At 38.5% G+C, this 17,140-nt stretch overlaps 1 protein-coding gene across 2 annotated transcripts in view; it reads left to right on the top strand.

Annotated features, from left to right (window-relative positions):
• Window positions 1–11,622, top strand: part of syn3 (synapsin III) — a 133,841-nt gene extending 122,219 nt beyond the window's left edge. For both annotated transcript variants that reach the window (XM_085437581.1, XM_085437580.1), the window contains exons 11-14: window positions 2,890–3,021; window positions 5,493–5,511; window positions 5,611–5,767; window positions 5,866–11,622. In XM_085437581.1, the coding sequence (XP_085293707.1) occupies window positions 2,890–3,021; window positions 5,493–5,511; window positions 5,611–5,767; window positions 5,866–5,989 (432 nt within the window). In that variant the 3' untranslated portion in view covers window positions 5,990–11,622. The remainder of the gene's footprint in view (window positions 1–2,889; window positions 3,022–5,492; window positions 5,512–5,610; window positions 5,768–5,865) is intronic.
• The last annotated feature ends 5,518 nt before the right edge of the window (window positions 11,623–17,140 follow it).

Here is a 17,140-nt window from a genome sequence, read left to right on the forward strand (position 1 = left end):
GACTCTGTATCCTAATAAATCAGCAGGGTGGATCCCGCTTTAGCTTGCCACCGCACGCCGTTTGAAGTGGGGCCTGGCGGTCTTTTACCAGGCCTGCATTCAGTCCCCTGTGGTAATGACTCAACTGGCCAAAACACCGTGCCACACCCGACCTCGCTGCCAAATCCTAGCCAAGAAGCTGGGTACACACAAAAAAGGGGGAGCTTTAAAGGGTTCTTTAGCTTGGGAAGTGGTTCTGTGCAGAACAGAGAGATCCCAAACAGCTGTGAAAAACAAAGAAAATGAGTGGAAAAGACGACTAGTTTGGGTGTCCTCAGTTTGTTATAGGCGTTCTTAGAGGCTCTTTTAAATAAAGCTTTTGATTTGCTTTCAATTTTTTGTCATCAAATGTGGATTTTTTTTAATCAGTTTAGATTGTGCTTACAAAGGACGACATAAAAACCTCTCTTGTTTTAGTCATTATCACTGACAGATTGTTCCACGACTTTTCAATGATTGATGAGGCTATTTTGAGAAAGTTGTTGCAATGTGTGGCAAGCCCACAAAAGAAACAGCCCTATAATGATATGCAAAAAAAAGCTTTAAATTAATAAGAAATAAAATAGATGAATTTAAACCTACAACTGCCTTTGGGTGCTCTCTTCCTTGCTGGGTGTTGTTTCACTCCAAGTTTCTGTTTCTTGTATTACGCAAAGAAATCATTAAATAAATCTTACACTTTGGTCCGTAGTTTGCTGTACTAAGGCTTTTGTAGCTTTGCCTCTGTATACCACTACAGTGGATCTTAAATCAGATAGTTAATATGGAATTGAAATGCTGTATTTCAAGAGGTTTTACAAAATTATTAGATGAAGTTTTCAGGATTTATATTTTTATGCAAATCCCCCATTTTCAGAATCTTAACAAATAATTGGACAATTGACTGAAAAGCTGTTTCAGACGCAAGGAGGTAGCAAGTGATGATGTGCAAACCACTGGTTACACTCATAGACAGTATAAAACATGAACTTAGCCATAGTTTCTGGTCCTGGTCCTGTTTTGGAGCATCAAGTTGAACATTTCCCCGTTGCCATCTTTGCAACATAGAAAACACTGTGGATCAGACGGTGAAACTGGCGAACGGCTTATTATTGAAAACTCATTAGCTGGCGATGTGTCGATTCCGTACCATAACTAATCCTCAGTTTTTGGAACCAAAATTTACAAAAAAAGACTTCAGTATGGCCCAAAACAAGTGAACGAGCCAGCAGGAAAGTGTTTACGGACAGAAAGCCATTACTTCTTTTTGCAGCCATAGCGATCACCTTATGATAACCTTAAACAGATTGCAGGTCTTAGATGCCAAGTTTTGTTGCTCTGGAAGCTACCTCCACGTTCTATAGATCAAGAAGGCCAGATTAAAAAACTTGTACTGTTCTGAAAAGATTAACTTGTAAAAGAATGATGGGAGAAAAAGCGACCACATCGTCAGTCAAACATGGTGGAGGCAGTGTTATGGTATGGACAGCTGTTTAAAAAGAGCCTAAAGAACAACTCTAGCCTGTGTGAAAACAACAAGTGGCTGCTCTGCATCCTACCCCAATCACCCCGAACCGGTCGGAGCAGCTGGTTGCGCCTCCATGAGGCTGGATCTGCAGGTTTCCTCCTGTTAAGTGTAAATTTTTCCCGCCCACTGTCATGAGTGCTTGCTTAAAAGAGGTCGTTTGATTTTTGTTTTTTTCTCTACATTGTTTTAAGCTCTTTACCTTGCAATATAAAGCACCTTAAGGCGACTGTTGTGAATTGAAGTGAGTTAAGTCTTTGCCTGCATCAGTATCTTGTGCCATAATAAGTCGCATTCATTTGAATCTAAGCAAACACCAAGTGTGTGCTAAGAGGCCAGTTTGTCTGAAATTGGACTAAAGAACATTTTTGGGATTTAACTGATACCACTAATAAAAACAACTTCAGCCACAGAGAGCTCCAGTACAGTCTAATCTCTGCCTGGCATATGCTGTGTACCAGAGGATAAGCACACACACCCCCACACACACACACACACACACACACACACACACACACATGCATGCATGCCTGCTGATGTGTTTACAGCCTGCAGCTGGGGTGCGGTGCAGCAGCTTCTTCCACCATGATGGGCATCTACATCCTAGCCAGCAGCAGCAACACTCCTTTGCTCCTGTTTGTTTTGGTTTTTAGGGAGGAGGACAGCAGGTCTCTGAGCCTCATGAGGCCTGTGGTTCTGCAGCACACATGGACCTGCATGTGAGCTCAAGTGCTGGGAAAAAACATTTTTCCTTGTTTTGTTTTTTTTCTTTTTTGATTATTTTAATTATTTGTGTGGCAATGGGTTTGGTCTATGCCCTTCAAAGTCATGCCCCAGCAACATAATATTTACAGATGGAGCCACTTTTTTTTGCAGATCACTGGAAATTCTAACTTTGGCTTCTTGTGTGTGTTCAGATAAACCTATTTAGTTTATACAGAGCTTAACTAGAGAAGTCTGTGATCAGTCAAAATTAAACTGTTGTAAAGCTTATATGAACACACATATAGAGAAATAAACTAAAGCATCTTTTTTCGCTTCTGTTTATGTGATTGATTGCCAGAGCACCGAAGACCTCCTGAGAAGACAGAAACTCGCAGTTTTCGTCACACACTTCTTTGTATCCTCCAAACTGTGGTTGCCACAGGGCTGTAAAGCTTGTTTCTGACCCCAACAAACATGTGATCTACACTAAATGACTCATCACGTGTGTCCACACACAGTCTTATCACTAATATCACTTGAGGGTCAGAGTAGAGGAATTCTGAATAAGAGGTAACATCCTGCCATCTAGTGGGGGAATTTTAACACTTCAGCTGAGGTCTGTTTGTTTTCTGTCTCTGCAGGTGATGGACAGTTCAATGCCTCTGATTGGCGAGCATGTGGAGGAGGATAAACAGCTGATCACAGAGCTGGTCATCAACAAGATGGCCCAGGTGCTGCTGGGAGTTTCCATGCCTCAGCCTTCTACTGTTAAGGTACAAAAAGCTTTTAAACAAGCCACTACTACTACTGTAACTCACTTTTTTCATAGTACCAGGCAGTAATTATAAAAACTGCTACGAATTACAAAACTTTGTTACCACTTCTACCAATAATGCTAATAAAATTTTTCTACTATGGATACTTATTATCAGGTCTGTTAATTAATAATGTTGTCACTGATGATCACTATAACGCTACACAGTTTTACCAACTGCAGTGACTACTGTTGGAGTAGCACTGTAATTACAAGCAGTGCTTGTATGGCCATACTTTCACCTGTACTCACACTGATAATTTTTTTCAGAAATAAAAAACTTAAAATGCACTTTTCCAAATTATTACGCACACATAGTTTCAAAAGATTTTATAGGTTGTAGAGAATTGAAAATGGCCATTTGTTGAATTTGCAGCATTAGTAGATCAATTTCACTGAAATCAAAAGCTATTTCAATCAAAAACATCTTAACGGGTCAAGTTACAAATGAACATAGGACCCCTTATTTAAAAGCAGTTTTACAATTCTTGCATACATGGAACTTGTACATTTTTAGATAAGATAAGATAGAACTTTATTAATCCCTCGGGTGGGTTCCTCTGGGAAATTCGACTTCCAAAAAGCACAGCAACGACCGAAGTTACAGTTACAGAATTGTTATATATATATATATATATACACACATACATATACATACACATATATATATATATATATATATATATATATATATATATATACACACACACATATATATATACACACACACATATACATATATATATATATATATATATATATATATATATATATATATATATATATATATACACACACACACACACACACACACACACACATATATAAATACAGAGACAAATATAAATAAAATATACAAAGGGGATAAATAGAATAAATAGGAATAAAAAATAAAAAATAAAAATACAAGTGGAAAGTTTCTACTTGAATGTCTTTGCAGGATGTCATAATAGCCTCCCAGAGCTGCTGTTTGGATGTGAACTGCCTCCCACCCTCATAGTTTTTTGCTTGAGGATGCTCCAAAGGTTCTCAGTAGGATTGAGGTCAGGGAAGAATGGGGACCAGACCATGAGTTCCTCTGCTTTTATGCCGATAGCAGCCAAGGATGCAGAGGTGTTCTTTGTAGCATGAGATGGTGCATTGTCTTGCATGAAGATGGTTTTGTTGCAGAAGGCACAGTTCTTCTCTTTCTACCATGGAAGAAAGTGGACAGTCAGAAACTCCACATACTTTGCAGGGGTCATTTTCACACCTTCAGGGACCCTAAAGGGGCCGACGCAGCTTTGTTGGGACATGGTGGCCGTCCACCACTGCATCCATCTGTACCATCCAGGGTTGCACTGCACTCATCAGTGAAGAAGACTGTTTGAAAATTAGCCTTCATGTAGTTCTGGGCCCACTGCAGCCATTTCTGCTTGTGAGCATTGGTTAGGGGTGGCCGAATAGAAGGTTTATGCACAACTGCAAGTCTCTGGAGGATCCTACACCTTGATGTTCGCAGGGCTCCAGAGGCACCAGCAGCTTGAAATATGTGTTTGCTGCTTTGTAATGGCCTTTTAGCAGCTGTTCTCTTAATCTGATGTATTTGTCTGACAGCAACCTTCATCATTGTGCCTTTATCTGCACGAACCCATGTGTGCTCTGACTCAGCCACAAATCTCTTAACATTATGGTGATCACGCTTAAATTTTTGTGAAATATCTAAGATTTTCATTACGTGTCCAAGGCATTCAACTATTTCACGCTTTTCAGCGGCAGAGAGCTCAGTTTTCCTTCCTATATTGCTTAAAAATGGTGGTCTGCTTAATAATGTGGAACATCCTTCTTTAGTAGTTTTTCCTTTAATTGGGCTCACCTGGCAAACTAATGATCACAGGTGTCCGAGATTGATTTCAGTCATCCAGAGAGTCCTGAGACACAATTGCATCCATGGGTTTAATTGAAAAACAACTTATTTAATCTTTATGACACTTAAACACAATTTTCACAATAATTTGGAACGCGGTGTGTTTCTAGACTAGCATCTGAATTAATGCTATTTCAGCATCTATGGTCACTTCACTAGCGCCCTTGTTTTTTTTTTTGGTTTTGTTTTCAAACTGTCATCACAATTAATGACTTTCACATATAGTATAGATTACTTATTGTTGGTTCATCAACAACCATATAGCTTGAAGCCGGATTGGACCATCTGAAAGGAAACAGCAGGAGGAAAGCTCTGTGATGGTTTGGGGTAGGATATGTTGGAGCTGATCATCTGTGGCATCAACCTGAGTTGATGTATTTGCAAAGAAAATCAAAATGTCTCATCGTGGAAACTGTTTCCTTTCCATGTTTTCAAAAATGTGTTGTTGTCATGGTGTTAGCAGTAAATTTCAAGCATTTTTATGTAAATGATGCTATATCTGTGTTTTTTTGTGTCTTCTTCAGACCACGCAGCCCAGACGAGGTAAGTAAAGTGCTTCATTATGATTCATTCCACTACCTTCTGTGGTGATACAGTACAGAGAAATAATAAGCCTGTGCATCACATGTTCATGTATGGTAGGGGGACATCGTTCCGCTTCTGCCTCTCCATCTCAGTCGGCCCAGGGATCCCCTCAGAGAGCCCGGTCCGCCACTACGTCTCCCAGCCAGGCGTTCCAGCCCGGTCCCATCCCTGCCTCTTCTGGACCTGGAGCTGGGAAACAATCACCGCAGCTGAAGTAAGTCCAAGCTGGGGTTCTGTTAATCTCACACATGACTTTGCTTACGATGATTTTCCTCGTCGGGTAGCTAAACCGTCTTCGTCTTCGTCGCGCAGCAAATCGCAGTCGCTGACAAACAGCTTCACGGAGACGTTACGAGGAAGCTTGACCGACGACGAGGCCAAAGCCGAGACCATCCGCTCCCTCCGACAGTCCTTTGCCAGCCTCTTCTCTGACTAAAAACATCCCTACCGCTTTCCTCTTCCTGTCATCAGGTTTCAGAAAATAATAATAATTGCTTACTCTGTTTGTTATGGAGTCGCCTCTCTCCTTTCCATGTTTGTGAAGTTTAACACTGGTGCAACCCTCTGTCTTCAAATCAGTGATCAATCTATCACTAGAAAGGCCAGTGGATTTCAGAGGACCTACACCATGTTGACTGGAGATGGTAGATTTTAAGATGTCACCAAACCCCCCGTTCACGTTCTAATTATTCCATATTCAGGTTTAATCTACGAAACTCCTGAAACATTTCTAGTCACTCCAATGTTGTGTTGAAACCTAAAACCTGTCCATAGAAATTGAACTTCCTAGAAAGCAAAACCAGCCAATGGCCTTTTTAGTGGTAGGTGATCACAGTAGATATTCATATTCTCGCTCGTGCTGCTTGGTATATAATTGTTATTCTGCATTCTCTTTGTCCGACCGGTGAAACTATTTCTATGTTCATATTTCTACATTTATGTACATCTGTCTATCTTCAGTTTCTTTATTCGACACACAGCTTCCAAATTGTTTGCAGATGTCCATGGCAATATTCTGATCTGAACCAGTTCCACTTGAGTCATGAGAAGCGTACTGAATCCTCTCGCTTCACCAGCGGTCTCTTAAGCATCTTAGCCAGCAGCAGCATTTCTCAGACATCCGTGTGCTGTAGACACATATTGGCTTATGTAGTGACTCCTCTGCCTTGGCCTAACTTTACCAAAGTGCTTTTTAATAACAAAAAAAGAACAGTTTTTTTTTAAAGAAACAACCCCCTTAACTTGTTTGAGATCACAATCACACAGAAAAACCTTTGAGCTTGTGATTTTTTTTAACGAGGTGCAAATGCTGTACTGGCTTACAGCCATCGTCTTCCATCACAGCTCTGCTCTTCCCCAGCAAATTGTTCCTTTTCTTAATCTTTTATGCTTTGTTAATAGCACCGTGGGGTATTTGTTGGTGTGGGGACTGATCTAGCAACTAGTACTGGTGAGTCTTTAGAAGCAAACAGCAAGGGTCTGATATTTTAATCATCTGTCTCTTGTTCTCTGTCAGCTAGGATTGCAGCTCATTTATTGTAGTTCTTTTTAGGAGTTTTGCTCTGTAGCAGATATAACCTACGCACACATATACCTGCAGGAATGGCAGCCATCCTCTTCTAACATCTGTCACTGTTTTGGATCTGCATGTAAATGAATGTGATGTGTGGAGCCAACCTGTTTTCTTCCACAGTTTATTTGATGGGAGCTGACGCTTACTTTGAATTTTCTGGAAAAAAAAAGTGCATTTTTGGGTAACTTATTATGAAATTAGACACCAAGTACTTTTGGTTTATCGTAGATGGACTATGTAGATTTTCAGCATATTTCGCAAGATGGAATGTGCATACGCAATGAAGCCTTCAAAGAAAAACTCTTAATTGATGACTGATGGCAAAGATCTCTTATGACTATTCATTGGATCTGAAGGGTATGCAAAACATCTTAGTTTACCAAAGTCTTAAATTTCCAAAATATTCTTTAAAAAAAAATGTTCAAAAAATAATGAGTGAGCTACAGCTTTTAGCTTCTTGTAGCAGCAAGCTCAAAGACACAAACTGACTACATGGTTTTGCTTTCCATGCAAAGAACAATCAAAGTATGATACTCTAAATAAATTGGTACTTTTATTGGAAAATTATCAAAATAGTAATGGTAAATAATAGTTATATCTTGTGACTTAGAATGAGCCTGTAATAGTTTCTCCCACCTTCCATTTAATTCAGAATCTGGATCTTTAGTAGATAAATGATAATCCCAAAGCCAGTGTTAAATGATGAAAGTTCCAGAAAAGGAGAAAAAAGTTAACTAGCCATTTTTGCAATAATTACATTCATTGCAGGGAAAAAAATGCCACCACAGATTGCATATTTATCCTGCAAAACACGGAAACATTACAGTGGCATTGACTAAAGAGAGCATGGCTTAGCAGATGTAAATAAAGTGAATTCAGGCTTCGTTTAGTTTCCTTAGCTTCAGCTTCTACTTATAAATTTAACTAACAGGTTTCTTTCTTCCTTTGAAGCAATGTTACTGTGGTGGCAATTTTTTTTCTGCATTTTTCAAATGGCTGGTTCTTGAGTTCAACTAGAAAGCTAACTAGCTAGCTAGAATGCAGCTAGTCAGCTAACGGATTTTAGCAGTAGTGGTTTATTAGCTTGCTACACCAAAGGGGACGCCATGGGTTTGTTAAAAATAAATTAGTAAATTAAACTTAAATATGCATTTCTGATGGAAACGGTTTGAGGCTAAACATACTAGGATACACGAAACAGAATAATGCTAACTAAAAATCAATTACATAAAAGTGCTAATTATTCCTAAATAACTTCAAGAAGACCATTTCAAATTTTAGTCTAGCTAAATTTTATTTAAATCATGGCCATTCTATCTTCCAGAGGGGATGTTCCACTTTAATAAAAGCATTTGTGAGTTTTCAATGCTAGCTTGGTCAACTTGGTTGGGGTTTCAAATGTCTAAAATTCCACAAATGTATTTATTTATTTATAAAGAGCAGGCTCAATCTGCTCGTGTTAACCACCCTTGATAATTAAAATATTACTTTATTTTTTTAAGTGCTCATTAGGCTTTAAAGTAACAACATTGTGGTTTTCCACTGTAGGCAGTAAGCTAATTCTCCTGTCAGTTGTCATGCTAGGGCAGATAAACACTAATGTAATAATTACTTAGCTTGTATTTTTCATTTTGGAATAATGAAAATATTGACATTGCTTACTGTGATTCTTTTGTTTCAAGTTATCGCTGGCTGTATTAATTCTGACTTTTTGTCAAATTCTCATCTGTAATCTCAGATTTACTGCAGTGTCTTGTGTTAAACACTTTTGCAATTATCTCGTAGCTTTTGGTACTGTGTCAAAGTGGACCAAATCTGCATTTGATTGTGAGGCCCCTTAAAGGTTTACATTAAATTGTTCCATCTTACCTGTAAAGATTATTGCCACTTCATATATAATACTGCAGTGTGATAAGCCATAACCAAACCGTGAGTATTTCCTATCCCTTATGTGCCACGCAATAATGGCTGTGACGTTGCTGAAAATTTTAAATGTTAACTTTAAACACTGTGTCTATAGCCTAACTTGTCCTGGAGAGAAACAGCAGTTACTCTTTCTGGATATCAAGGTTATCTCAAGATATAATTATTTGCTCATTCTGTCAGGGTGAAAGATGAAAGAACTATGATGTCACTTTTCTCACATTTTGGGTTTAAAATACAGTTTAGGATCTGGCACGTTCCATAAATCTGTTTTATTGGGTCAAATTATAAACAATGACCGGACATCAAATAATTTTAGTTTTGTCACTACTGTAGGTTTGCTTCCCTTTTGTCTGAGGGTCAGATGTGGACCCGTACCTGATAGTTTCTGAGCTGATTTAATTGGAACTGAGCTGCAATGTTGATTGGTAACTACCTCAAGTTCAGCAGTGCTCTGCTGAAACTGACAATAGAGTGGTAGTACTGGACAAGATTTTGTGCACTGAGCATGGCTTCATGTTATAACTGATGTGCTCATAAAACAATAAACCTGCTGTGGTAAAACAACATCTAAGTGCAGAAGGAATGAGAGGAATACAATTTTGTTAAAGTCAAATATCGAGTCACACATTTTAAAATTCTTTGTCTCAAAATTCCCCCCCCAGTTTATACATTTCTCCAGTTTTTCAAAATTGTATTTAATTTTATAAATTGTCTTTCCTCTTTCATAACATTTCAGTTAAAGAAAACATTTTGTAACGTGTTACTAGAATGCAATATAAATTGAAATGATTTGGGCTCTTGAAGGTATCTGTGTCAAAATCTTATTTGAATATTGTATCTTTATTATTTCAAGTGATGTTGTGCTTACTATACTGTACATGTTACAGATTTCATATTTATGACAGATATTTTGATGTCACTTTTCAGAATTTTACTTCCTTTATGATGAAACATAGACTGTATATCAAAGATGGACATGGCCACTGCGCTAGCATGTGTTGGTTTGTAGTTAACAATCCCAGAGCTTTCACTTTCACATTTTGGTCATCAACATTTTGGTCTTTTGAGTGTATTTGGAGCTGATTAGTTAACACTTAGACTAGCTAGTTAGACTTGTTACCAAAGTGCATCCGTTATTCACTGTGATATTAATTTGGATGCCAGTTTTTGCTAACACCAGGCTTAAACCAAATGTGTAAACATAAAAAGGCTGTCCCCCTAAAACCCCTAGTGCTGAAAAAGCAAGGATGAAATTACAATTAGGAGGTTAGCTTACTGTCATTAACAACTTAACCATGGGCTAAAGCACTGCTAGCTTTAAATAGACTTAAAGCTAGCATTTAAGACCATAAATACATCAAAGTGTGAGAATTTTCCCATTTCAATGGAAATTTACAATGGAATCCAGTAGAGTCGCCCCCTGCTGTCATTTAGAGAAAATGCAGGTTTAAGGCACATCCTCACCAGCTTCACTTTTCATGTCCATCTTTAACATACAGTTTGTGGGTTTAAAAGGGCACTCTCACAGGTATTTACGCCCCAGGTTTACTTCTGCTCGCTCTCTTTGTCTCTATAGATGTAAGCATTTCTAGTAATCCCAAAAGGTTGATTCTGTTCTGGATGTAGCGTTTTCAGTGGGAGAAACAGGTTTCCCCAACCTTGTAAACAGGACATTTGCAGAATAACTGTCACTTGAAATGTACTGTTTCAGATTGGGGAAACCTGCAGTCAGCTGAGACTGAAGACGTCACTCGGATGAGTGACGAAATGTTTCTCCCACTGAAAACACTACGTCCAGAACAGAATCAACCTTTTTGGATTTACTTACCTGGACGATTGAGCATGCATCAAGACATTTCTAAGAATAGTTCACATATCATTTGTCATCGTAAAGAGAGGTGTTTGAGTTAAGCAGGTTGATAGCTATCTCAGCCAATCACAGTGCCAGATTCACCTGTTTCTCCCAAAACAGGTTGCTGATGTCACCAGTGCTATATCTGGGAACTTTTACAGTGTGTATGGAACGTATGCTCATTTCATAAAGCTTTTTTTAATTTCCCCAACATTGTTTTCATTTAATATATAACTTGGAGCAAAGGCAATACTCTGCTACCGGGGTTGGCTCATCGTGATTTGCTCTGGGTGTGTTGAAGTGATGCATAGTGTAAGACTGAATTAATATGCAGCCACAGAGACTTACAATGAAATACAGCTATTACTGAAAGCAAACTCAACTCTACTTTAATGTGGCATATGTACATGAGAGAAATAATGCCGTTGCACGGGTTCATTTGCCAGTTTTTGAGTTCACTGTGTCCCTTCCTCTCTGCTGAATGGTGGGTGATATTGTAAGTGTATTAATGTTGTGTATATTGGTGTAAATGTGGCATGAAAACCAACCCCTCTTGTGTGCCTCAGGTGTATAAATTTAGGCGTTATGTGATCTCGATGTCTGGCTGCTTATTTGTGAGAAGTGTGATGTAATTTATTAGTATTAACATTATTTCTGTACTTTTGTTCTTTTGTCTGAACGAAAGATTTCTGTTAATAAAGTAAAAACTTTTATTATACCTGTTGCCGTGCATTCCAGTCTCTATCAGTCATCTGCTGAGCTCCACTTGATCAGATTTGAAGGTTTTTTTCTCCATTTATGGTCATTGAAACAGAACGTTTGGCTATTACTGTACTTTTAAAAGCCCTGTTTGAAAAACGCAACTTTCAGAATATGTAGCGATAATCCCAAAATCCTTTCATCTTGGATTATTACCCTTTTTATATTTCTCTTGGCATGATGCTCAGGGTGTTAAAAGCTGTCTGGCAACACAAGGCCAAGGAGAAAGAAACCTGCCGGCATCCAGTGCTTCTTTTCATCTGCTGCCCACTTCACGTCAGGTCCAGAAATTAATTGTGTTAAGAGATGATATTAAACACACTCAGCTGTGAATATGTCACTGAGCACACACGAACGTGTTATAAATTCTCAAACAGCACGATCATCATTCAGGTATTACTACTTTACGACCGAATGTGACTGCCAGACTCGAAAGCCCAGCTTTAAGGAGTAAAGTACTCGAGAAGAACTGAACTGAGACAATCGTATTTTTGTGGCCAACCTTAAATTCAAACTACAGTATTTCTTTTCCCCCTTTTTTAATCACTTTGGCACACTAGAATAAAGTGTAAACAGATGTAGGCGTGTAAAATGTCTGAACTTAGAACAAATTTTGAACACTTCTTCTTGTACCGATGTAGTTGGTAGTGTTACTTAAAGTATGCAGGTCCAAATAAAAGCTGCGATGGTTAGGTTAACAAATACAAAGAAAGTTCATGAGGATATTTTTTTCCGTGCATCTAGTCATGATGAAGTGATGAGCCCTGTTGCCCGTAAACTAAAAAGTACGAACAAATATTTATGACACCGTTACCAACACCACTGATTAAATGATGCACATGTTTCCACATCAAGCAGACACTGATCAGCACTGGCTTTCAGTTAGAGTTGTGTTTCTATTGCGGTTCATTTCCACCGTATGCTGAAAGCATTATGTGGCTCTTGAGCAGCTCTGTGTACATCGCCTAGTCACTACTGTTTTTCTATTGTAGGTTATAAAAACAAAAAAGAGAACCTTTGAGCTTTTAACCTAAAGGGAATACTATGTGTTCATCAATCACTGTGAGTGACCCCATTCACATTACACACTCATCGTTTTATCTCCTTTTTTTATAGTAAAAATACTCATTGGTACTGAATTTATAAAATTTACAACATGACACAACATCATGGACAAGAAAGAGACTGACTTTACCTCCAACTACAATATTTGTTTGTCAAAAAGATAATCAAATATCTAATTATTTAAAATTACTTACACAGTATAGTAATATTGGTGGGGTGTGTGTATAGCAGCTTGACTGTTCCATAACTTTAAGAAAGAAACCCACTACCTATACTGTTCACATACTTCACTGCAATATAAACAATGTGTCAGTAAGAACACCACAATCTTGCAACCCAATAGAGAAGATAGTTACAACAAATACAAAGTGAATGATTTACTGTTTATATGACAGAAGCCGAAACGCTAATATGGAGGTAGCCAGATACAATAACACGATTATTGTGGCTGAGATGATGATGTTTGTCTCAGCCACAGTAAGATGGCAGCATATTAGCTTCTACAAATCGGAGCCCGCTTGTGTATTTTTAATGGATTAAAAATAGTTTCTCTGAATACATCAGTGTGTTGGAAGATGCAATTGCACACTATTAATGTATTTTTATGGGTACAACATTCCCCTTTTCCTATTAAATTACCTAAAAATTACTTACTGTACCTTTAAAACAAACTAATAATAACTAATAATAATAATAATAATAATAATAATAACTTTATTTGTAAAGCGCTTTCAAACAAAGTGCTGTACAACTATTTAAAACTAAAAAGATAAAAAAATAATAATAATAAAAGCGATACATAGCAATACAGGTAAAAGACACAGTACAAGTTAAAAACAGTAAAAATTTCCTTTTCTAACTCGTTCTAATTCAAAGTTCCCACTCTGGTACATCCAGGTGACATGTAACACTCATGAAACACGTCCCAGTTAATATAAAGCATTTTAAACTCGAAACACAGTGGGTTAACAAACTCTTTTACCTGTCTGTTTTCTTGGGATTTGAAGCTCCTCGAGTTATTTAGTATGAAATCAAAGAGATGGCAAAGAGGCTGCATTTAACATCAACTGATTTAAAGAGGCAGAGACTGCAACCTAATTCTTCCCCAAGAATTCATCCCACATGCTGATTTATGTTATCTTCACAAAGGTGTTAAACTTTCTTCCCTACGATGAACCTCTGACCTCTCACAGCACCCGGTGCCTGCTCTCACTCTTTGTTCTGCAGCTCTCAGTTGTTTCACGAACCACAGTTGCATACCAGACCACTGGCAGCCTGATGGTAATCTGCTGCCAGTGTAATTTCTTGCATTCTTAAGGTGGAATGTCCAATCTTTTATCAGCCGCAGGTCCCTGCCTGCCTGCCTGCAGCCTCCACTGGCTGCAAAGAAATCCATTCCCACCACACTGTAGTGTGCAAATATCGATGAAAAATAGATGTAACTAAATTACTCTTCACCTCTTACCTCCAAATGCTGTTTGGGGCAGGAATCAAAGGGTCTTTACACATTTCCACAGTAAATTGATTAAACCAGTAGGCCAGTAGGGGGCATTGTCCATTCAGCTATACCCAGTCCACCCCTCCTAACTGTTTAAGGATATTTAAGCCTTCATCATGTTTCAGGGAAAGCACCTTCACACATCTTCATTTGCATCTCCTGGAAAACAAGTCAGTGCTGTCTCAGACAATAGTGGCACCAGTCTGTCTCTTAAGGATGGAAACTGGGAGTGATTTACCTGCAAGATAACAGACCAAAGTATTTTCAACTTCACTTATTTTCCCTAACATGCCAGCATTACATCTTATTGAGTTTAGGGCGCTGTTACAATAGATGTGTGGTGCAGTTGGGATCTGTCTAAGTCATGACACAGTACAATAAAGAAACATTAAAGCGCCCCCTGGTATACATTTTTAAAGGAATAATATGAAAAAGAAAACTGTGTAAAGTGGGTACTGTCATCGTTCTCAGTTTTTAAAAATATACTTGCCAGCACATCAGTCCGGTATTACACAGGATGCTTCAAAGCATGAACAGCTTCAATCCAGCAGCATCAGAATAGGACTTGTCCAGGTAAATGTGAAGAGGAAAGAAGGTGTTGCTTAGCAACAAATGGAACATCAACACGTGAAAACTGCACAAATAATTATTACATTTTGCATCAATGTTGTTTGAACACACACGCAAGCACTGCAGTGGTGCAAAAAGCTGCTGCTAGAGGATCATACATAAACAGGTCCTGTATGAAACTGTGAGAATGTAGCATCACAGTTTTCAGAACAAGTTTCGCTCAAACATTTGTTTGAGTTTATGCTCTCTGCATAGACTGTATCATAAGAGAATGGATGGATTGTTTTTTCCCTCTGTGCTTACAAAATCCAGTTATGACCTTTTCTTCCTGCACAAAACATGACAGCAGTATTCATGAAAAAGCATGCCATACACTATTTAACTTCAACACAATTTGGTAAAACTGTTACGTATTTTAAAGTTTGTTCTGAGAGTCAGCGGAGGTGTGTCCTGCAGCTACATCATCTTAAACGTGGATCCGTAAGAAATGTTTCAAAAAGCTCCAACAGAAAAAGATGGTGAAATTGCAATGCACCACTTTAACCCTCAGTTTCCTCCCTAAAGTTGGGCATTTTAAAAGGAGACTAAGGAATGACTCACTTTTGGAAGTAGCCTCAAGTGGCAAACTGAGGAACTGCAGTTTTGTCACTTCTGCAGTGGGTTGAGTTAAATACTTGTCAGTGTCCAAAACGACTCGCAATCCCTGTTTTATATCATGATAAAACTAATCTATCACAATAGTCAAACTACATATTTGACTATGTTAAGGCTGAACACAAATGCTGTGTCCAAAATGGTGTGTCCAATGCTGGGAAATGTTTTATTTGTCTCTGATGACTGTCATGTTTTCTCGTGAAAGCTACAAGTCAAAGTGTGTAACTAGGAAGCCTGCAGGAAAGAGGGCATTGATTTCAAATCTATATTTAACCATCACTCTGTTTTATTCAGTTGTCTAACCTGTTACAGTTGGACATCATTTAACCCCTGTTTGAACACATATGTGTAGGTGGATGTGCACCCATGCGCCGACGTGTCCTGTATTTGCACACTTGAGCGAGTGTACATGTGAGAAACCCTGCTGTATCCTCTCAGACCTGCCCACAGTACAACAATGCCTCGGTCACCATAGTGAATCCCTTTAAAACAAGGAAAGGCCTTGGTTGTCATGGCAACTGCAATGCTTCATAAAGCACAGAAAGATGGAAGTCTTCTACTCTTGTCTCCAGACTTTGTTGTATCTCTGCTGACGTTTCTGTGATTCTACAGTAGGAAGGAGTGTTCCTGTCACTGGGCTATACATCCTTTATATCACTTTCACAACAAGAAACTGACACATGAAAAACACCAAAAGACCAAATCATCGGGAGAAATTTTGAACCCTGTGTCCGGCGCGTGTATAGATATGGACAAAAAACTGAACAAACTATCAGTGCAAGACCATTTTTAGGCACTTCTTGAGCTGGAATTTTATTTCCTTTGTGTGACGTGCTCCCTGTTTTTACAGCTAAGACATATTTCAGTAAAGAAAAATGAGCAGGTAGGGTGGTGGTGGTTTGTGGAAAGCGGGAGAGGTTAAGTGGTTGCTATTCAGAAGCACACAGATGTGTTTCTGTCACTTCAAAGGTCATTAAACTGACTTAGAGGTGGGTTTTGTAAAGTGTTAGTAAAGCCTCCTGCAGTTTCACGAGTTTCATCTCTAACTCATGACCCTTTCAAAGAAACTCATGGTGCACCATTCTACTAAAAGATGTTTCCTCATTTAAAGTTTTGATGGTGTTACTGGAGAGACGCGTCCACAACACTCAACCCCCTCATTATAGGGATCAAAAGTTCATATTTTTCTTTTAATTTGTAAATATGTGTTCAATCATCAATCAAGTTCATAAAGTTGCCTTAAATCGCTGAGATATGTTGATATTTCTATTGAAAATTAAGTGTTCGACCTCCATCAAAGGTCATTTTCAACCCTCATGTAAAAGCTTTACACATTTGAAGATTGTCATTGTATTCATTATACAGTCACATGAAAAAGAAAGTACATTCTCTTTGTATGTATCAAGACACAATAAAAATAATAACCTGGTGCTTGAATACATCCTCAGGTGAACAGCAGTGACTTTTAACACTGTGTCATTATTTATTTAATAATAGCTGGTGATGGTTATGTGTATGACTTTCAGTGTCTCACATAATTGTGGAGGAATTTTGGCCAATTCCTCTTTACAAAGTCATTGAAGTTCACTTTTCACACTCCTGTTGTCCAGCAGGCGGTTCAGGAGCATTCAGACCTGCACTAGCAGACACAGGAATAGTTTCTACCCACAAGCCACCAGGCTGTAGAACT

This window comes from Copadichromis virginalis, linkage group LG17 (assembly GCF_057382275.1).
Source record: "Copadichromis virginalis isolate Kocher_CV1m ecotype Utaka linkage group LG17, C_Virginalis_male_GT1.1, whole genome shotgun sequence".
NCBI classification, from domain to species: domain Eukaryota; kingdom Metazoa; phylum Chordata; class Actinopteri; order Cichliformes; family Cichlidae; genus Copadichromis; species Copadichromis virginalis.